At 37.3% G+C, this 23,934-nt stretch overlaps 1 protein-coding gene across 1 annotated transcript in view; it reads right to left on the bottom strand.

The window, feature by feature from the left end:
* Positions 1–23,934, bottom strand: part of LRP1B (LDL receptor related protein 1B) — a 1,961,274-nt gene that overhangs the window by 419,668 nt on the left and 1,517,672 nt on the right. The window contains exon 42 of the mRNA XM_069573760.1: positions 95–284. Coding sequence (XP_069429861.1) covers positions 95–284 — 190 coding nt within the window. The remainder of the gene's footprint in view (positions 1–94; positions 285–23,934) is intronic.

Genomic DNA, 23,934 nt, shown 5'->3' with positions numbered 1-23,934 from the left:
TATGAATTGTGAAAAGAAAACTTCAGAGGGAACATTCATTTTTAAAGCTAATTATGAGGTTTTGGCTTATATTGAAGAAATAGAAATTTCTTACTTTTGGCATTCATCTAGGGCTAACACATGAGGATGGTCATCTTCTGACATGGCAATGACTGCTTCCCTGTCAAATGCTCCTGGCCGAGTCTGGTCCACTGTGTGCCTGGTGATGGATGAGGTAGTTGAGCTGGTCCAGTACAGGGTGTCCCAGGCTCGGTGATAGGCAAGGCCCTCAACAGAACCCACATCTGATGGGAGAAAAGAAAAGAATAAATTTACACTTTTGTCTGCAAAAATTTTGGCTTCTGAACAGAAAAAAGCATTTATAATACACACTATGCTTGTGTGTGTGTGTGTGTGTGTGTGTGTGTTGTGTGTGTGTGCTAAGTGGTTTCAGTCGTGTCTGACTCTGCGAACTCATGGACTGTAGCCCACCAGGCTCCTCTGTCTATAGGATTCTCCAGGCAAGAATACTGGAGATGGTTTCTGTGCCCTCCTCTGGGGGATCTTCCTGACCTGGGGATTGAATCTACTTCTCTTATGTCCCCTGCAATGGCAGGCAGGTTCTTTAGCACTCGTACCACCTGGGAAGCAAAATATAAACTATATCTGTGTTATCTTATCAGTCATTTCTTCACAAATGCTCCAATATAAAATATAATAATCATGATGCCTACAATGACAGCTGATTACACACAGTAAATCTAAGTTATGAACTGCTCATGGAGAAGTTTATACAAAAACATGATGTTAAAAATTGAATAGCCTTATCCCCCCCCCCAAAAAAATCCCTTAATTAAATAATTGTCTTTTATTTAGGAAACTGGTGGCTCTCTTTTATTTTCATATCTTAATAATCATTTTTTTTGCAACAATTTAATGATGCTTTTGAAAATCATACGTCAGAGATACTATTTACATGCAATAATAATGAGTTTTCTCTTGATACTATATCTGGAGACATCAAGGAAAAACAACATCAAAAACTACAATCAAGTATCAAAAAAACAAAATCCAACTCTATACTTGTGATTATCAAGCAGTGGTAGAGAAGGTTTTAGTAAGTTAATGCAATATATATTTTTTTTTATCCTATTCAGCTAATGTGATGTAAAAACCAAAAAATAAAAATAAAATTAATTGCCAGCTAAAGCATCCTTTCATATAGGCAGAAAAAGATACATGATAGTACACATAGTCTAATACTTAAATGTGACAATATGAGAAGCAAGAGTAATTATTTTTTAAAAATTGTTTTCCTAATCACAGGATAATGTAGGGTGGTTGTTTTACTTTTCATAGAAGTGTTTGAATATACCTTTGCTGCTGCTGCTGCTGCTGCTGCTAAGTCGCTTCAGTCGTGGCCAACTCTGTGTGACCCCATAGATGGCAGCCCACCAGGCTCCCCCGTCCCTGGGATTCTCCAGGCAAGAACACTGGAGTGGGTTGCCATTTCCTTCTCCAACGCATGACAATTAAAAGTGAAAGTGAAGTCACTCAGTCGTGTCCGACTCTTCGCGACCCCAAGAACTGCAGCCTACCAGGCTCCTCTGCCCATGGGATTTTCCAGGCAAGAGTACTGGAGTGGGTTACCACTGCCTTCTCTGAAAATACCTTTAAGTATAACCAAATTATTAAGTTTTTCATTATTGTTTTTCTCAGAGTTAGTATTCTTAGCATATTTAAGAGAGAATATATATACTTTTAACTTTGGTAGTCATGCTAAGAAATTAACATCATAACAGGCAGAGTCTTTTTATAGCTTTTCTCTTAAGGAATCTGAAAAGAATTATTCAGCTTTTCTGAAAATAGATGAATGAAAAGAGCTGTTTTTAGGTTTAAGATTGGTAAATGTTTACTTTGATGGTCAAAAGGATTTAGAGGGAGAGAAAAACAATATTAAAGCCTTTCAAACTAGATTTCATAATGCCGTTAAAATTTTGTTCTTTGATTCTTTTCCTACATGAAACAGAAAATCCACTGATAATAGAATTAATATCTGCCACTTATGGACACTGTCTTCCAGTTAGGAATTGTGTAATTTTTTTGCATATATCCCTTTATGTGTAAATCTACCCTGTGATGTTAGTTTTATTGTTATTTTTCCCCTAAGAAGAAAACAGAAACCTATGTTCACAGAACTAAAAGTATTGAAGCAAGATTTTTATCACAGATGTGTGTGCTTCCATAAGCCTGTATCTGTCAGCAGCACTATTTAGAGATGGATTTATAGCAGCTATCGCTTATCCTCAGTGTACCTAAACCTGGAACCAAACAAATGATTCATTAGTTTCAACTTGTCTGACTCTGGGTGAATTGTATCAGCAGTAATTTACCATGAGTAACCTATCACACAGTCAACAAAACCACTTATAAGAAATTAATGTGGATGATTAGTATGGAAACCCAGGTCAGAGATGATGAAAGAAAAATTGTAAAACACAATCATAATAACATCTGTTAAGCTTTGCTTATATGAATGATATGTATTCCTATTTGAGATGAATAGGTGGGAGGTTGATAATGTTTAACAGTACTTTGATTATTAATTAATAAATCATCTATTACAGTGTATTTTTAGTACTTTCATATCACTTCAGAAATGATGCTAACTCTATTAATATTACAAGCAACATTCCACTCTATCACCTGCAAACAGAATGAGAAATGGCATAGTTTGAAAAAAAAATCCAAGTAAATCAGAATCATTAATCCATCCTCATTCTCTATCTTTCCCTTCTACTGACTTAGACGGATCTTCTTCATGGCACTTTTTTCTTGCCCAATTAGGAGGAAATCACTTGGCATTACCATTGAGATGAAGTGGATGTTCTTTTCTATGGCTGTTATAGTTCCAGGGTTACTAGAGTGTGTAATATATCTCACTGTCCAGGTACAATATCTTTTGTTTTATTGTTTGCAATATATGACAGCCTGACAGTACACTTAATCATATCTGGTGCTACATTTTAAAATATATTACTTAGAAAAATATTTAGCTCCCTACAAAAATTATATTTGTCATTAGTAAGTAGTCAAATAAAGACATAACCACACACAACTATATATCAGTTAGCATAAGGAACTATATTCAATATTTTATAATAAGCTATAAGGGAAAACATCTGAAAATGTATTGTTGTTGTTTGTTCCTCAGTCATATCTGACTCTTTGCAACCCCATGGACTGTAGCCTGTCTAGTTTCTCTGTCCATGGGGATTTCTAGCCAAGGATACTGGAGTCGCTCACCATTTCTTTCCTCAGGGGACCTTCTCAACCCAGGGATCAAACCCACATCGCCTGCAAGTCTCCTACAGTGCAAGCTAATTCTTTACCACTCAGTGGTAAAGCCCTATATGTGTGTGTATGTGTGTGTGTGTGTGTGCGTGGATGTGCATCTGTGTGTGCATGTGTATATGTATTTTTACACATATATATGTATATTATCCATGAGAATAATAAATTGAAAATCATGAAAATATTTTACTTGAGATAACATAAAAGATGTTAACGTCTATTGGAAAGACCACCAGACCGGTCAGGTATGACCTAAATAAAATCCTTTACGATTATACAGTGGAAGTGACAAATAGATTCAAGTGATTAGATCTGATAGAATGCCTAAAGAACCATGGAAGGAGGTTCGTGACATGGTACGAAGGTAGTGATCAAGACCATCCCCAAAAAAAGAAATCGAAAAGGCAAAATGGTTCTCTAAGGAGGCCTTACAAATAGCTGTGAAAAGAAGAGAAGCAAAAGGCAAAGGAGAAAAAGGAAAGATATACACATCTGAATGCAGAGTTTCAAAGAATAGCAAGGAGAGACAAGAAAGCCTTCCTCCGTGATCAATGTAAAGAAATAGGAGAAAACAATAGAATGGGGAAAACTACAGATCTCTTCAAGAAAATTATATCCCAAGGGAAAACTTCATGCAAAGATGGGCACAATAAAAGACAGAAATGGTATGGACCTAACAGAAGCGGAAGATATTCAGAAGAGGTGGCAAGAGTACACAGAAGAACCATACCAAAAAAGATCTTCACAATCCAGATAATTACAATCTTGTGATCGCTCACCTAGAGCCAGACATCCTGGAATGTGTAGTCAAGTGGGCCTTAAGAAGCATCGCTATGAACAAAGCTAGTGGAGGTGATGGAATTCCAGCTGAGCTATTTCAAATCCTAAAAGATGATACTGTGAAAGTGCTGTACTTAACATGCCAGTAATCTTGGAGAAATCCTCAGTGGCCACAGGACTGGAAAAGATGAGGTTTCATTACAAGTCACAAAGAAAGGCTATGCCAAAAAATGCTCAAACTACGGCACAATTGCACTCATCTCACATGCTAGTAAAGTAATGCTCAAAATTCTCCAAGCCAGGCTTCAGCAATACGTGAACCATGAACTTCCAGATGTTCAAGCTGGATTTAGAAAAGGCAGAGGAACCAGAGATCAAATTGCCAACATCTGTTGAATCATCAAAAAAGTAAGCGAGTTCAAGAAAAGCATCTACTTCTGCTTTATTGACTATGCCAAAGCCTTTGACTGTGTGGATCATAACAAATTGTCGAAAATTCTTAAAAAGATGGGAATACCAGACCACCTGACCTGCCTCCTAAGAAATCCTATGCAGGTCAGGAACCAACAGTTAGAACTGGACATGGAGCAACAGACTGGTTCCAAATAAGGAAAGGAGTACGTCAAGGCTGTATATTGTCACCCTGCTTATTTAACTTGTATGCAGAGTACATCATGAGAAATGCCGGGCTGGAGCAAGCACAAGCTGGGAGCGAGCACAAGCTGGAATCAAGATTTCTGGGAAAAATATCAATAACCTCAGATATGCAGATGACACCACCCTTATGGCAGAAAGTGAAGAGGAACTAAAGAGCCTCTTGATGAAAGTGAAAGAGGAGAGTGAAAAAGTTGGCTTAAAGCTCAACATTCAGAAAACCAAGATCATGGCATCTGGTCCCATCATTTCATGGCATATGGATGGGGAAACAGTGGAAACAGTGTCAGACTTAATTTTGGGGGGCTCCAAAACTACTGGAGATGGTGACTGCAGCCATGAAATTAAAAGAAACTTGCTCCTTGGAACAAAAGTTATGACCAAACTAGACAGAATATTAAAAAGCAGAGACATTACTTTGCCAACAAGGGACCATCTAGTCAAAGTTATGATTTTTCCAGTAGTCATGCATGGATGTGAGAGCAGGATTATAAAGAAAACTGAGCACAGAAGAATTGATGATTTTGAACTGTGGTGTTAGAGAAGACTCTTGGGAGTATCTTGGACAGGAAGCAGATCCAACCATTACATCCTGAAGGTAATCAGTCCTGAATATTCATTGGAAGGACTGATGCTGAAGCTGAAACTCAAATCCTTTGGTCACCTGAGGCAAAGAACTCATTGGAAAAGACCCTGATGCTGGGAAAGATTGAAGCCAGGAGGAGAAGAGGACGACAGAGGATGAGATGGTTGGATGGTATCACTGACTCAATGGACATGAGTTTGAGTAAAGTCCAGGTGTTGGTGATGGACAGGGAAACCTGGCATGCTGCCCCATGGACTCATGGGGTTTCAAATGTCGTACATGACTGATGGCTGAACTTAACTTAAATGAATACAATGTGGGTATCATGTGATACCTGTATGTGTTGTATGTGTATGTGTGTATGAAGCTAAAGTTCGTGAATCGGTTGAATTGGTAAAATAAGTACCTTGCATCACTCATTGGCAGATAATTATGTAGTTTGAAACCTAAAGCAAAATGTCTATCTATTCAATCAACCATTCCTGAAATATTGAACAGAGTAAATCAATACAGAGTTACTTTAAGGATGTAAAATACAGAGTTGAGACTCAACGATATAGAATAGCCATAATTAAGAAAATAACGATTATAGTGCTATTTTGGCAGCTGGTCAAGGACTTCATAGAGAACTCATCTCCATCTCATCACCATTAAAGAGGAGAAGAGTGTTCCTCTCTCCTGTACTGTATTGTGAAGACAGGATAAGAGCCTAAATGGGAAAGGCAGTGATGTATCTCTCAAGAGGGAGCCACGTGGACAAAACATTGCTAGTCATCTGGCTGGAAAAATGATCACAGATAAATCCTGTCACAAACTAAGAGGAAAGATATGTATCCCAAGGCCGTACTGTAAAGGCCTCCCTTATTGAAAGAATAACATTCTCTTTTTCACGACTTATTTTCTAAAGCCAAAGAATAGCAGAAAGTTTGTTGGTGGAAATGACTTTAGTAGTATGAAACTTCTCATCTTGTCTGGAGCATCTACAGATACAGAAAAGCAGGCTTGATTTCCAACCTAGGTACAGAGCTTCAGATAAAAGCTTCTAAACACAACATTTCACATCTGTCTTAACTATGTAGTTTCCAGAGAAATAGGATTCTGGGTCCAGTTCACAATTCAGATCTGATATTGCACTCTAAACAGAGTGCATATGTGTTTTACTTTAAGCCTAACAAAGCATTACTTAAATTTTTCATAAACTCTATACATTCCTAAAAATCCTCCTATAACTACCTTTCTTTGTCTTTTGGGACAGGAGTGAGACAACATACGGCTCTTCAGATGTATTGTTTCCCTTATTATAATGAGTCGTTTATTTGATTTGGCTGAGTTACAGGCTTATTTGAAAAAATCCAAAACAGTTTCATCATTAAAATATTCAACAGGCTAGGTATATTTCCTCAAACTGATAAAAAATCAATCTATTGAAAAAACAAACCAAAAAACAAAACAGAATACAACAAGGCTATACCTTTCTTAGCCATGAATAAAATGAAAGTTTTTTCTCTAATACTAGGAGCAAGACAAGATGGTTTATTCTTGCCCCTCTATTCAGCATTGTATTGAAAATTCACGCAGGGTAATTAGGAAAATTATTTCAGTTTTTTAAAAACAGAAAACATAGAAAGAAAGAGAGCGAGATCATCCAGATTGGAAAACAAGTAAAGCCATCTCAATTTTCAGATGATATATTCTTACATATACAAAACCTTGAGAAATTCACTAAAAACTATTAGAATTATAAAAAAAAATATTCAACCAGGTTGCAGGGTACAAACTAAATATTTTATTGCTACTACATAGATAATGCAACTGATAATTTAATCAAAAACTAAAATTCAGAAGGCAATTTCATTTATGATAGCATTTAAAATAATAGAAATTATGACAGGAAGATTAACTTAGAAATAATTTTAGCAAAAGTTTATAATCTTAAAACTTGTAAATGAAAAACTACAAAACATCACTGAAAGAAATTAAAATGAAAAAATGGAAAAGCAACTTATGTTAACGATTGGAAGAATTAATATTGATAAGACGGCAATAGTGTCCAAATAGATCTACAGACCCAGTATTAACTCCTATTAAAATCCCAGGTGGCTCTTTCCCAGAAATCAACAAACTGATCCTAATGTGCATGTGAAAATCCAAGGGTCCTAAAATAGCCAAAGGATTCTTGAAAAAGAAAAGCAAAGTTCAGTTCAGTTAAGTCGCTCAGTCGTGTCCGACTCTTTGCGACCCATGAATCGCAGCACGCCAGGCCTCCCTGACCATCACCAACTCCCAGAGTTCACTCAGACTCACGCCCATTGAGTCAGTGATGCCATCCAGCCGTCTCATCCTCTGTCGTCCCCTTCTCCTCCTGCCCCCAATCCCTCCCAGCATCAGTCTTTTCCAATGAGTCAACTCTTCGCATGAGGTGGCCAAAGTATTGGAGTTTCAGCTTTAGCATCATTCCTTCCAAAGAAATCCCAGGGCTGATCTCCTTCAGAATGGACTGGTTGGATCTCCCTGCAGTCCAAGGGACTCTCAAGAGTCTTCTCCAACACCACAGTTCAAAAGCATCAATTCTTCGGCGCTCAGCCCTCTTCATACCAACTCTCACATCCATACATGACCATGGGAAAAACCATAGCCTTGACTAGATGGACCTTAGTCGGCAAAGTAATGTCTCTGCTTTTGAATATGCTATCTAGGTTGGTCATAACTTTTCTTCCAAGGAGTAAGCGTCTTTTAATTTCATGGCTGCAGTCACCATGTGCAGTGATTTTGGAGCCCCCCAAAATAAAGTCTGACAATGTTTCCACTCTTTCCCCATCTATTTCCAATGAGTGATGGGACCAGATGCCATGATCTTCGTTTTCTGAATGTTGAGCTTTAAGCCAACTTTCTCACTCTCCTCTTTCACTTTCATCAAGAGGCTTTTTAGTTTCTCTTCACTTTCTGCCATAAGGGTGGTGTTATCTGCATATCTGAGGTTATTGATATTTCTCCCGGCAATCTTGATTCCAGCTTGTGTTTCTTCCAGTCCAGCGTTTCTCATGATGTACTCTGCATATAAGTTAAATAAGCAGGGTGACAATATACAGCCTTGACGTACTCCTTTCTCTATTTGGAACCAGTCTGTTTTTCCATGTCCAGTTCTAACTGCTGCTTCCTGACCTGCGTACAGATTTCTCAAGAGGCAGATCAGGTGGTCTGGTATTCCCATCTCTCTCAGAATTTTCCACAGTTTATTGTGATCCACACAGTCAAAGGCTTTGGGCTAGTCAATAAAGCAGAAATAGATGTTTTTCTGGAACTCTCTTGCTTTTTCCATGATCCAGCAGATGTTGACAATTTGATCTCTGGTTCCTCTGCCTTTTCTAAAACCAGCTTGAACATCAGGAAGTTCACAGTTCACGTATTGCTGAAGCCTGGCTTGGAGAATTTTGAGCATTACTTTACTAGCATGTGAGATGAGTGCAATTGTGCGCTAGTTTGAGCATTCTTTGGCATTAACTTTCTTTGGGATTGGAATGCAAACTGATCTTTTCCAGTCCTGTGGCCACTGCTGAGTTTTCCGAATTTGCTGGCATATTGAGTGTAGCACTTACACAGCATCATTTTTCAAGATTTGAAACAGCTCAACTGGAATTCCATCACCTCCACTAGCTTTGTTCATAGTGATGCTTTCCAAGGCCCAGTTGACTTCACATTCCAGGATGTTAAAGTTAGAGGAATCAAATTTCTGAATTTAAAATTTGCTATTAAGTTACAATAATCAAGACAGTACAGGCATTTAAATCAATGAAATAGAATCAATAGCCCAGAAATAAAACCTTAATATCTGCTTAACTGATTTTGAAAAAGATACCAGATAAATTCAATGAGGAAAAAAATATTATCAACAAATGGTTTACAATGATTATATATCCACATGCAGAAAAGTAATGTCCTCACACCAATTCAAAATGTTTTATCTTACATCTAAATAGAGAAAGTAAACTACAGAATTCTTAGATTAAAATAGAAGAGTACCTTTGCATAAATGTGGGTTAGGCAAAACCTTCTCAGACATGATACCAAATGCACAAATGACAAAAGAAATATTGATGAGTTGGTCTTCATCAAATTCAAAAACATGGGTACTTCCAAAGACACCTTCAAGAAGTAAGAAGCCAACTCCCAAAACATCTACTTCTGTTTTATTGCCTATGCCAAAGCCTTTTATTGTGTGGATCACAACAAAATGAGAATTTTTTAAAGAGCTGTGAATACCAGACCACCTTACCTGCCTCCTGAAACATTTGTATGCAGGTCAAGAAGCAACAGTTAGAATGGGACATGGGAAAAAAGACTGGTTCCAAATTGGGAAATTAGTACATCAAGACTATCTATTGTCACCCTGCTTATTTAATTTTATATAGACTACATCATGAGAGATGCCAGGCTGGATGAAGCTCAAGCTGGAATGAAGATTGCCAGGAAAAATTTCAATAACCTCAGGTATGCAGATGACACCACCCTTATGGCAGAAAGTGAAGAGGAACAGACGAGCCTCTTGATGAAAGTGAGAGGAGAGTGAAAAAGTTGGCTTAAAACTCAACATTCAGAAAACTAAGATCATGGCATTTGGTCCCATCACTTCATGGCAAATAGATGGAGAAGCAATGGAAAGAGTGACAAACTACTTTCTTGGGCTCAAAATCACTGCAGATGGTGACTGCAGCCATGAAATTAAAAGACAGTTACTCCTTGGAAGAAAATTTATGACCAACCTAGACAGCATATTAAAAAGCAGAGACATTATCTTGCCAACAAATTTGTCTAGTCAAAGCTATGATTTTTCCAGTAGTCATGCATGGATGTGAGAGTTGTACTGTAAAGAAAACTGAGCGCTGAAGAATTGATACTTTTAAACTGTGGTATTGGAGAAGACTCCTGAGAGAATCTCTTGGACTGCAAGGAGATCAAAGTTCAATCCTAAAGGAAATCAGTCCTGAATATTCATTGGAAGGAATGATGTTGACGCTGAAGCTCCAATACTTTGGCCACATGATGCAAAAAAACTGACTTACTGGAAAAGACCCAGATGCTGGGAAAGACTGAAGGCAGGAGAAGAGGACGAGAGAGGATGAGATTGTTGTTTGGCATCACCAACTCGATGGACATGAGTTTGAGCAAGCTCTGGGAATTGGTGGTAGACAGGGAGGCCTGGAGTGCTGCAGGTTCTGGGATCGCAAAGAGTAGGACACAACTGAGTGACTCGACTGAACTGAACCCCCCAAATGGGAGAAAATACTTGAAACTTATTTATGTGATAGTGGACTTATGTCCAGAATTATGAAGAATTCTCAGAATTCAATGATAAGTTAACAACTCAGTGGAAAAAAAAAGAGTAAATAATTTGAATAGATATTTTTTCAATGAAGATATCCAAATGACTGAAAAGGACGGAAAAATACTCAACACTATTAGCCATCAGAGAAATATAAATCAAAACTATACTTAGATCCACTACGATGATTATAATAAAAAAAGATAAGTTTTAACAAAGAAGTGAAGAAGTTGGAACCCTCATGCATTGCAGGTGAGAACACAATACAGCAGAGCTGCTTTGGAAAACAGTTAGGCAGTTTTTAAAATGTTGAGCATATAGTTATCACATAACCTAGCAATTCCACTGCTAGGTCTATCCAAAAGAAATGAAAACATGTATCTACATGCACACAAATATTCACTGTAGCTTTGTTCATAATAGCCAAAGACAGAAACAGCCCACTGTCAACCAGTTGATGGATACAAATATTTAACTACATGGATTATTCTTCCTTTTCTAACTAGTGAACTGATGAATGGATTGCCATAGAGCTATATGCGCACTGCTGATGATAAATTAGATTTGCAACCCCTCTAAGTTTGGAGACAGTCATTTTCAGTTTTTGTTTCACATTAATTTGTATAAATTAAATTATATTAATTATTAAAGCAATATAGTATCTAAAATATCTTTTAGATATAGGTTTTTTAAAAAATCTCCTCAGATTATTATTTAAAGCTATTAATAAATTATACACCAGGACTGACATGTATCAATAAAGGATACTGGCCAATGTATGACCTGAACAAACCAGTATCCATTCAGACTGGCACAATATAGGCTGCCAAATATGTGGCATGTTAACCCTGATCAACCTTAATTGCAGAAATAGCTTTTACCTGTAGACTATGACCTAAACTTTTACGTCCTTAAATTCTTTAACTGTTAAAATGCTCATTTTTTTTACCAGCCACATTTACTAAAAACTAAACAAATTAAGTATCTGTATTATAGTCTAAAAATTTAAACAACATTATAGTCTAAAAATTTAAGCAAATAGTTCTTCTGAAAAGTTTTGTTTGTTTTTTTTTTTTTTTTTTTTTTGTAATCAGACACCTGGGAAACAGAATCTGCTGAGGATTATTAAGAGTTCAGTAAGATGACAGGCAATAAATAAGCAAACCAAAATCAATAGTTCTATTATGTACAGAGTAGCTAGACACATAATGGAAAGAAGATGTCAATCTGCGTAGCCGCTAATGATGTGAGTCCCAGTGAATGAACAAGTTGAGAGAACCACTGACCAAAACCACCTGCCCTGTCCAGACATAATGACTGCTTGAATGAGTTATCTTACATCAAGAGGTCCTGATAAAGAACTCTGAACTAACAAGCTACCGCCAGTCAGAAGAATTCAGAAGGGGTCAAAAGGGGGGAGGAGATGCCAGTCCATATGTTCTGCCAACTTTCCAGATTTGGTGGCTCAGGTAGTAAAGAATCTGCCTGCAATACAAGAGACCCAGGTTTGATCCCTTTGTTGGGAAGATAACCTGGAGAAGGGAATGACTACCCACTCCAATATTCTTGCCTAGAGAATTCCATGGACAGAGGAGCCTGGTGGGCTACAGTCCATGGGGTCTTAAAGAGTTGGACACAGTTGACCAACTAATATGTTCACTTTTCAACCTCCCCGAAAGCTTCATGCTGCAATCTACCTTGGCTGAGAAATATACACCAGGAAGGACTGAGTCAGACTAAATATGGGCACAAGCAAGATGATTGGCCAGGGATAACTGGAAGCTCATCCCATTACCATAAAACCCAAGACTGTGAGCCACATGGCAGACCAGTCCTCCCGGGTCCTCTTGCCTGCCTGCTCTCTACCCAGGCACCACTTCCTAGTAAAGTATTTTGCTTTGTCAGCAAGTGCTTTGTCTTTGTGCAATTCACTTCCAACTGTTAGACAAGAGTCCACTCTCGGGCCCTGGAAGGAGTCTCTCTTTCTGCAACAAACATGTTTGTAAAACTACATCACCTGACAATCTGAATTTGACTCTTCTTTTGTCCAAAATATTGCAATAAAGCTACCTTTCATGAATGTGGATCTGTTAACTTCGGGTCCTCACCCATCTAGCAAGGGGATATCAAACACATTCTAAGGATTTCAAAGAGGAATAAATCTATACACGCATCTCTTTTGTTCTCTTCGCTGCTGCCTGCTGTTGCTAAGTCACTTCAGTCGTGTCCGACTCTGTGCGACAACCTACTAGGCTCCGCCATCCCTGGGATTCTCCAGGCAAGAACACTGGAGTGGGTTGCCATTTCCTTCTTCCATGCAGGAAAATGAAAAGTGAAAGTGAAGTCGCTCAGTCGTGTCCGACTCTTAGTGACCCCATGGTCTGCAGCCTACCAGGCTCCTCCATCCATGGGATATTCCAGGCAAGAGTACTGGAGTAGGTTGCCATTGGCTTCTCCGTTGTTCTCTTTACCTTCCCCCACCAAAATAGAAATAGCAAGGAGGTATTTTAATAGCTCCCCCCACCAAAATATAACAAAATCTTTGGAAGACTTTTTTTTTTCTTCTGCCTTTAATAAAGACATTTTACTATCATCTCAAAGGTTAATTCCTTGGAACCAGAGTATCTCAAATATTTCCACATTTAAAGGAGAATCTTAGCTTTACATTGCATAACAGAATAGGCCTATTTACTTGGTGTTCCCAGAACAAAGAAACAATTTGCCCAAAGGGATTGGGAAGCAAATTGAAACAACTTGAAGCTTTTAAGCAAAAGTGTATTTTTTTTCCTTAATCTTACTCTTTATTTTTTTTTTTTCGGATTAAAAAACATTTAAAGTCTGAATTTCAACCTGAATTCCAGACTCAGCTGAAAATAGTATTGATTCAGACAGGTCTTAACAAATGCCTCTATCTTGTGTCACCACTAATGTAAGCCAAGAAATATCAATACACGGGATTAAAAAATTGAACATATGGGTAATTATAGTTGTGCCATTCTGTCACCAAGGCTGTTGCTCCAGAAATATATCCCTTGCTCCTCCCTCAAATGGAAACCAATTGCTCTTACCTAAATTTCAGAGGGAAGTGGGAAGAGAAAAACAAGGACTGATTATAACTAGTCAACCCCCTAATGGCTGCAGATTTGACTTCTAGTAGACTTTGAGCCTCATTATATGCTCATTGTAATACATTAGCATGCTAATGAGATCCACCAGCATCATGACATTTGCCATGACAACAGGAAAAGATCAAACGGACTGAAAAGGAGTCTTGCTTAGTTGCATGTACTGATACAAACCACACCCCTGTTCTTAGATGAGTCATGAATATTCCTCCTTCTCTTTCTAGTTCCCTCTCTTTTACTTAGATTCCCCTATATACATGGTGTCTCAGCCCAAATTGAATAGAGTAGTTGATTTGCAAAGTTCCAACACTCCATTCCTGACCATTGAGTAAATATGCTGTTCTAGTCTCAGCATTAGTTCTATGATTGGCTGTGAAAATTGGAACAAAGAAAGGATCTCTCCAACAGAAACAAAGGGTCTTGGCCTGGGCTAGGACCTGGCATGGGTTCAGGCAACCAAATTGGTAACAAATTCCTCAGGAGTAATTGGTGATAAGCATGGACGCAATCTAAATGAAGCTAACATTGGTATGCCAAGGGCTCCTAGGGAAGGGCATGAAACCCATGGTTTCTAAAATCCTGTTATACCATACTTCATCCTCCATGGCAAAGTTAGGAGATTTGATTTGTATAGGCTTTCTCTGAGAAATGTAATTGTAAAGTTACAGACTGGATGAATCACAAGATGGACTCAAGATTACTGGGAGAAATAGCAACAACCTCACATAGCAGATGATACTACCCTAACGGCAGAAAACGAAGAACTAGAGAGCCTCTTGATGAATGTGAAAGAGAAGAGTGAAAAGCTGACTTAAAACTCAACATTTAAAAAACTAAGATCACAGTAGCCAATCCCATCACTTTATGGAAAATAGATGGGGAAACAATGGAAACAGTGGTGGGTTTTATTTTCTTGGGCTCCACAATCACTGTGGATGGTGACTGCAGTGATGAAATTGAAAGACACTTGCTCCTCGGAAGAAAAGCTATGACAAACCTAGACAGCATATTAGAAAGCAGAGACATCACTTTGCCTACAAAGGTCCATATAGTAAGATCCATGGTTTCTCCAGTAGGCATGTACACATTCGACAGTTGGACCAAAAAGAAGGCTGGGCACCAAAGCATTGATGCTTTTGAACTGTGGTTACTGGAGAAGACTCTGGAGAGTCCCTGGGACATCAAGGGGATCAAACCAGTCAATCCTAAAAGAAATGAACCCTGAATATTCATTGGAAGGACTGATGCTGAAGCTGAAGAAGCTCTAATACTTTGGCCACTTGATGCAAAGCGCCGCTCATTGGAAAAGACCCTGATTCTCATAAAGATTGAGGTCAGGAAGAGAAGGGGGTGACAGAGAGTGAGACAGTTGTATGGCATCACCGACTTGACGGACATGAGTTTGAATATACTCTCGAAGATAGTGAAGGACAGGGAAGCCTGGCATGCTGTAGTTCATCAGATGGTAAAGAGTCAGACTCAAATTGATGAGTGAACAACAACAAACTGCAAAATGACCAGGAACTTATCCTCATTTCTTTTGTGAGAAAATGAGGTAAGTCATTGGGCCAAAATCATAAACAAGAACTTTCTTGAGAAAGAGGTGTATCTGCTCACTCTCAGGTATCTGGATAAGATCAGTCATTTCCCTCATTGAATTCATGCCCTGTTAAACAATCTCAGCTTCTAAACAATTCACTTACAAACATTTAGCATACACAATAATTTCTTCATATAATATCAGAGAAATTAGGAAGGTGTTCTTACCTGAACTAAGACCCAGGTATACTTTCAAGTTTTTCAAAGTCTATTATTAGATATGTATTTCCTTGGTTTAAGGTGTTCTCCAGGTGTTATTGGTTTAAAATGTCTCATAAATAATACACTTCAGAGAATAATTTACTAATTAATTAATGATTAATGCTTTACAATATATTATTATATTTTCCTTTTAAAAGCATTTCATATATAACAGCTTGTCCCCTTCAGAAAAGTTGAAGTAGTCTTTTTATGGGGGGAGGGAGGATTATAGGACAACTAAGCAAGATACAAAGCAGCATATATTTTGAAGGAATATCTTTTCAATTTTAATTAGAGGATGAAATTCTTTATAGAATAATTTAAATTTACCTTTAGATTTTAGAGTTGTTGTTATTAGGAATCCAAGAAAAAGTAATGAGATTAACAAATGAAGAGACATCTTTCAGAAATGTTAAGCATTATAATTGTAGATTGCATAATGACATTAACTATTTATGAGTGTAAATTAATTTGTATTATCAAATGAACAAATTTAAGGGATCAATGTCATAATAATCCTCTTGTTTTATATATACATATTTTTTTTACTTATGAGTCACTCCATTGTTAATATTTTAAGTATACTGTCTATTCTTTGACAAAAACATAAAGTTGGATGGAAAAAGACATTTGGAATCAATTAAATTTTCTGCAATATTTCCAGAGCAGTTTTTAACATTAACATTCATAGAAACATATCCCTTAGCTTCCCACCAAAGCTACAAATCTCTCTCCACTGTACCTTGTCTCCTCCCATTGGGAGAAGTATCTGTCTCCCTGCTGCTGCTGCTAAGTCGCTTGAGTCGGGTCCGACTCTGTGCGACCCCAGAGATGGCAATCCACCAGGCTCGCCCGTCCCTGGGATTCTCCACGCAAGAACACTGGAGTGGGTTGCCATTTCCTTCTCCAATGCAAGAAAGTGAAAAGTGAAAGTGAAGTCACTCAGTCGTGTCCGAATCTTAGCGATCCCATGGACTGCAGCCTACCAGGCTGCTCTGTCCATGGGATTTTCCAGGCAAGAGTACTGGAGTGGGGTGCCATTGCCTTCTCGGATCCGTCTCCCTACAGAGAGGAAATCCACTAGTGCTCTGGCTTATGCTGTCTTCTCTCTCTCCTTTTCATCTCAAGAATATTGGTCATTTTGTTTTCTCTGCTCTCTCCTACAAAGGCTTTCACTTTATTGCATCATCTGGTTTCTATTTTGAGTCACACTGAAATTACTCTTTTCAATATAGCACACAGTTTCTCTGTTGTTAAATCCTATGCACATTCTCTTCATCTTACCAAGATACTTAGCAGCTTCTCACTATCCTCTTTCTTCTTGATATCTTTTCAAACATGGTTTTGTGTTTTTTTGGGGGGAGTAGGGGGGTGGGGTGAGGGGAGAGGGGCAAATTCCCTCCTGCTTTTCTCATATCTTATTGGCATATCCTTTCCAGTATCTTTTGCTAGCAACCCCTCCAACCAACCTCTAAATATAGGTATTATCTGCAGTCTTCATGTCTTTCTTTTCTACTCTCTGTTATTTGACTTATTCCCATGGAATTAAATTCCATCTACATGCTTATAGATGTCTTTCCTTTCTTTCATAATCTACTGGAATACTGTTTGCTATTTGTATTCTTTTTGCCTATCACCCCGCTAGAATGAAGGCAGTAAGTATGACTGGCTTGTTTTCAGTTGTATTCCCCACACTGAGCAATTTCAAGCATAAAACACATAACTAAAATTATTTGTGGAATAAACCAATATGAATTTCTACCACATTAATACACTGAAGTCAGTGTCTGTATATTTATGCTTTAATTTTAATATACTTAATTTTTAATTTATTTTATAAAGCTTAGAATATTGGAAAAGCATAGAGGGTAATAATTAAGAGCACAAACCCTGGATTCAGATAATGGCTTTGAATTCCTGTACTATCACTTTACAGGCTCTATGACTCTACCATGGACAATTTATTTATCTTTTCTGTATTTTCGTTTCCTCTTCTGTAATATGATAATAACAATAGTATTAAATTAGTAAGACATTTGGGATAATCATATGAATTAACATGGGTAAAGTGTTTAAAACAGTGTCTAGCACAAGGACATAATATATGTTGGCAATATTATTATTATTACATTGCTCTTCACAAGATTGCAGACAATTATGCTTAACAATGTTGATTCTCTGTGGGATAAATTATCACCCCATTTTCCCATCAGGATAGTACTGGAAATATTAGCTATTATAGGAATGGATTTTGAACTCCAAGAGGCTACAATCTACATTTATATATATATATATATATATATATATATATATATATATGAGAAGTGTGGCTCTAGTTTGTTTATTCCTCATCCCTTAGCAGAAGTTCAGCTATTTAAACCACTTACTCTATCTTTGAGTCTTTATTACCGTTAGGATGATAATGCAAATATTTAATAACCTTATAGATAGAAAGGGCTTCCCTGACAACTCAGTTGGTAAAGAATCTGCCTGCAGTGCAGGAGAGCCTGGTTTGATCCCTGGGTGGGAAGATCCACTGAAGAAGAGGAAAGGCTACCCACTCCAGTATTCTGACTTGGAAAATTCCATGTACAGTCCATGGGGTCACAATGACTGAGTGACTTTCACTTTTAGGTGGAAAAGTGGTGGGGATATGAAAATTTAACTACTAGAAAATATTAAATTTTGATAACATAATGTAAGAGGACAGAGAGAAATATGGAAGGAAGTAGAGATATAAATAGAGGTGATTCTTTTCCCCCCAGTGGGCAATTAATGAAGCTGGAAAATAAAGCAAGACTATTTCCGATGACGAGGATCATAAAAAAGAAAAAAAAAAAGCTTGATTCTTTATGGTCAGGTTTTGCAAAGGAAAATGATGGAAATTAGTACTAGAATTAGAAAGGAAATTAAGAGAGGAGAAAAACATTTGATCTCTAGGAAATAACAAAGTATTTTGACATTAAACTAAAATGACAAGGTATTAGGAAATTTGTTGAAATAAATGAAGATTATTCTCTGATCTTTAAAAACGCATGTGCTACATTCAGAATTTTATGTTTGTTCTACACATATAATACATTTATTGCATAAAATACTATATATTATATGTGCACACAATATTACAATATTGTAATGTAAGACTAAAACTGCCAACTGAAAAAATCAGTAAGAAAAACAAAGGCTCACCTAATAAGATATTCCCCATTGAAATGTGGTTTAAGTAATTAAAATCATCTTTAAAAATATTTAAATGGAGTGGAAAGTGTATAATCATAAACACACTTGACTAATATTTAAAGCAGAATTAAAAAATGTTAACTTTCCTGGAAAGACCCTAGAGACCCAGGAGATGTGGGTTCAGCCAGTGGGTGTGGAAGATTCCCTGGAATAGGAAATGGCAACCCACTTCAGTATTCTTGCCTGAAAATCCCATGGACAGAGGAGCCTGGCAGGCTGTAATCCAAAGGGCTGTAAAGTGCTGAACATGACTGAGCAATCACACAATTATTTCTTGTGTATTTATTATGTATCCAGTCCTATAAAGAAGGATATACACAAAAAGAAGAAGAAGATATATCCTTTTTTTCACTAACATGCTATTCATTAGTTGCTGAATTATCTGGTATAGATTTTCAAGTATAAAAATTCAGAGAGATACATGTGCTTTTTTGAATAAGCTTACATCACCACATTCACTTCAGTTACAAAGGCATTCATGTTAAAGTTTCTTCAATTTACCACCTACTCCCTAAAGATAATAATTTGAGTCTATGCAACCTATTTTCAAAATGTCTATTTCTCACCAGCATTAGTTTCTACATTTACCTCTGAACAAAGTATTAAAACACTCTATTTCCCCCTTTCATCTCCATCTTTATCATTTTTAGTAACCTAAAATTATTTATCAGAACTTTTTTATCCTCAGCATTTCTCAACTATTATGGACTTTCTCTGCTCAAGTCACATATCAACACCAACTCTGTATTTCAATTTGTTTCTCATCCTCTTTCATCTGTTACTTTCTTATTTGTCAGCATGTTCATTAAAACTGAAATTAATAATTATATGTACCTCAAAGTTTGAGCACAAAATCTGTCTTTTATTATATAACTAATTATGGTACACAGACTGTGACAGCTGGCTTTACCTAAAACTAGACAAAGCAGTCAATCTCTTTAATAATATCTCTATTACTGGCCTCCACATTTATGCCTTTCTGAACACCTCATCATAATTCCTCCAACACTGTACTTCTTTTTAAGAAATGGACAACTGTTGGAGGAAGGGACAGAATCATGGGCCAAGTTCATCCTGTCTAACTTTAGCTTGGCCTTTTGCTCTTCTTGACACTTGTTGGGGATGCCCTGGTGATTTAAAATCCATTCTTCACAGTGTCTCATTCTTTTTATATTTCTTCCCATAATTCTCTCCGTGCTTGACTTTCATGATTGTATACACCCTTGTCTCTCTATATATGTTAATTACTACTCCATCCTCTTATTCCCCATTGTGAGTGTTCCCCAAGACTCTTAGTGAAAATAAGATGACCATGACTCCAACTATAAGCATCTGCATGATGACCTCTGACAAAGATTCTTGCCTAGCCACATTTTTCTAAGCTGTCTTCTGGATTGATCTTCAGTCTTAGCCTATAGAAATGACAAACTCTCGGCACAAATGGGTTTATCCACACCTTGGCCTTCTACATTACAAAATTAAACAAACACTAACCTACTTAGGGCTTCCCTGGTGGGTCAGTGGTAAGGAATCTGCCTGCCAATGCAGGAGATGTAAGTTCAATCTCTGGGTCAGGAAAGTCCCCTGGAGAAGGAAATAGTAACCCACTCCAGTGTTCTTGCCTGAGAAATTCGATGGACAGAGAATCCTGGTAGGCAACTGTACATGAGGTTGCAAGAGAGTTGGACCTGACTTAGTGACTAAACAACAATAACAACAAATCTATTTTCTAACATCACAAAGCATCATCCCTAGGATGACCCTAAGCCCCCATAAAGTCCCCATGTGAGAAAACTCAAAGCTGCCAATAAAATCTGCTGTTTGTTCCAGCAAACATTTGCTGATAGATCTCTGATCACCCTTCCTTAGAGCATTTACTATAAAGAGCTTACAATCATAGTTCCTTCCTCTATCTCTAATGTACACACATCTACAATCCAAAAGTGTAGATGTATATACATTACATTTTCAAGGATCTGAAAGCTCTTCCTGTGAAATGTAATCTTAAGGAACAATAGGAGCTCTGTCTCCCAGTCTATGTGGGAGAACAGAATTCTAACTGATAACTGTCAAGTAGCAGACACAGCAACCCCCGTCAGATTTGCACTGGCCTATTGTTTATAATTTTTTCCCCTCCCCTCTTTGCACCACTCCTTATTCTGTTATTGCCCCTTTAAATGACTCAGTCACCTATGTACAAACCATAGTTGAGTTCAGTTCATGTTGGACCCTCTTCCTTATTGCAGTGTGTGTGTGTATGTGTGTGTGTCTGTGTATGTGTGTGTTTTAGTTGCTTAGTCGTGTTCGACTCTCTGCAACCCCGTAGACTGTAGCCCACCAGGCCACTCTGTCCATGGGATTCTTCAGGCAAGAACACTGGAGTGGGTTGCCATTTCCTTCTCCAAAAGGAACAATAGATTATGGAGTACAATTTTTTTTTTCTTTTAGTAGTATTATTTGTCCTTCAAAAGAAATATTTCTATTATAGTTAAATAACTAGATAAACCAGTTATAGAAAGCTCTAAAGAGCTGTGTTGAGGAGCATGTTTGAGGTTAAAATAGATTGTCTGAATATCAGGGCATTTATGTTGTTTGTTTCGTTTTTCTTTGTTGATAATAAGATCAGTGTATGATCTTATTAGCTTAATTGGTTAAGAAGATAAAGTAGATTTTTCAGTGCTGTAATAGAAGAGAAGAAAATGTTATGAGGTGATAGCTAAAGAGAGAAATTTGAGGAAGGAGACATTAAGATCCAGTTGGGAATTTCCTGTGTGGTGAAATTCCTCTTTTGCATCTTCCCATGAAATCCCTGATAAAATATTCACTTCTTATGTAGGCTTCCTCACTGGAAACCTTACTAGGGATATGGCCTCAAGCAGGGTTCTGGGAAAGAACCTAAAGCTATGCTGGGAAATCAAGGCAGATCTGGGTTATGATTATTGATTTAGAGTATGTTCTCTTTATCATTAGATACATTTTTTAAAAGGGTGCTACATATACATTTTTGAATGAAACATTTCTCTAGGAAATCAAAGTAAAATAAAATATATATCATTAATGTCTTTTTCCTAGTCCTCCAATCACCAAAATTGAGAAAGTGTCCTCAAAAAGATACCATCTCAAAATGCCTTGCTCATATTAGGCTCTTCTCTCATCTCTTCTTACTTTCTCATATACAATAATACTTTGCCTATACTTCTATTTTCATATTTATTAAACTGAATCCCAATAGCATTTATTCCTATTTCCCTAACCATGTTGTTAGCACTTTAGTGACACCTTATTTACTTGTATAAGCACTGTCTTTCTGGGGTTGACCCCTTAGAATACAGAAATAGGCTCTATATTGTCTTAGACATGTTTCTATCTGCAGAACCTAGTGATGGTAGGTAGTAAGTATAGGGTAGTAAGTCTCATGTTTGTTGAATTTCCAAATAAAATATTCAAAAAATAATTTTAAAATTAACTGTAAAGCACATAAGGGTGTAGGAGTGAATCTGATTTTTAAATTCTTTCTAAGAAATGTTCTAAAAACAACCAAGTTATTACTTAAAAATCACTCATCAAAAAATTAAAATGGTAAATGTATTAATAAAGACATCTTAGGGATAATATTTTCTCTGTATATTATAAAAAATCAATAGCAGACTCTCATATTCAAACATTTTCTGGGGAAAAATGTAAAATGTGATGTAGGACTGAATTACCTAAGAATTTGTTACTCTTATACCATATTTTATTTGTTCACAGGTCTAAATCTACTCTCCCCTGATTTTATGAATGTGGCCATTGACTGTCCTCATGCTCCCTCTGTTTCCCTGCTGCTTATAACTTAGCTGCATTGATATGATTAATTCCAGCAAATAAATTCTGGTGATAAATGAAAGAAATCTGTATCATTTTTAAGTTAAAGCAGAGAAGAGCAGAGTAAGTCTTTTGCAATGTTTCCTGCCCTATCATGACCTGGGAAGTCACTTGACATGGTAGACAGAAGCCGTCTATCTGGGCTGAGTCACTTCATGAAGGAAGGCTGCCTTGTGGGGTCCCCCTATGGAGTCCTCTAACTCCTCTCAGACTTTGCATAAGCCAGAGATAAATATATGAAACTCTGCCCCTCAGCCAAAGAAAAGCATGTTAGTAAAACAGACCCTAAGAAAATGATATCCATTGTGTATATGTACCACAGCTTGCTTATCCATTCATCTGCTGATGGACATCTAGGTTGCTTCCATGTCCTGGCTATTATAAACAGTGCTGCGATGAACATTGGGGTACATGTGTCTCTTTCAATTCTGGTTTCCTTGGTGTGTATGCCCAGAAGTGGGATTGCTGGGTCATAAGGTAGTTCTATTTGCAATTTTTTAAGGAATCTCCACTGTTCTCCATAGTGGCTGTACTAGTTTGCATTCCCACCAACAGTGTAGGAGGGTTCCCTTTTCTCCACACCCTCTCCAGCATTTATTGCTTGCAGATTTTTGGATCGCAGCCATTCTGACTGGTGTGAAGTGGTACCTCATTGTGGTTTTGATTTGCATTTCTCTAATAATGAGTGATGTTGAGCATCTTTTCATGTGTTTGTTAGCCATCCATATGTCTTCTTTGGAGAAATGTCTATTTAGTTCTTTGGCCCATTTTTTGATTGGGTCGTTTATTTTTCTGGAATTGAGCTGCAGAAGTTGCTTGTATATTTTTGAGATTAGTTGTTTGTCAGTTGCTTCATTTGCTATTATTTTCTCCCATTCAGAAGGCTGTCTTTTCACCTTGCTTATATTTTCCTTTGTTGTGCAGAAGCTTTTAATTTTAATTAGATCCCATTTGTTTATTTTTGCTTTTATTTCCAGAATTCTGGGAGGTGGATCATAGAGGATCCTGCTGTGATTTATGTCTGAGAGTGTTTTGCCTATGTTCTCCTCTAGGAGTTTTATAGTTTCTGATCTTACATTTAGATCTTTAATCCATTTTGAGTTTATTTTTGTGTGCGGTGTTAGAAAGTGATCTAGTTTCATTCTTTTACAAGTGGTTGACCAGTTTTCCCAGCACCACTTGTTAAAGAGATTATCTTTACAATGGAGTATTACTCAGCCGTAAAAAAGAAT

This window comes from Ovis canadensis, chromosome 2 (assembly GCF_042477335.2).
Source record: "Ovis canadensis isolate MfBH-ARS-UI-01 breed Bighorn chromosome 2, ARS-UI_OviCan_v2, whole genome shotgun sequence".
NCBI lineage: Eukaryota > Metazoa > Chordata > Mammalia > Artiodactyla > Bovidae > Ovis > Ovis canadensis.
This window is presented reverse-complemented; position numbering and strand designations above follow the sequence as displayed.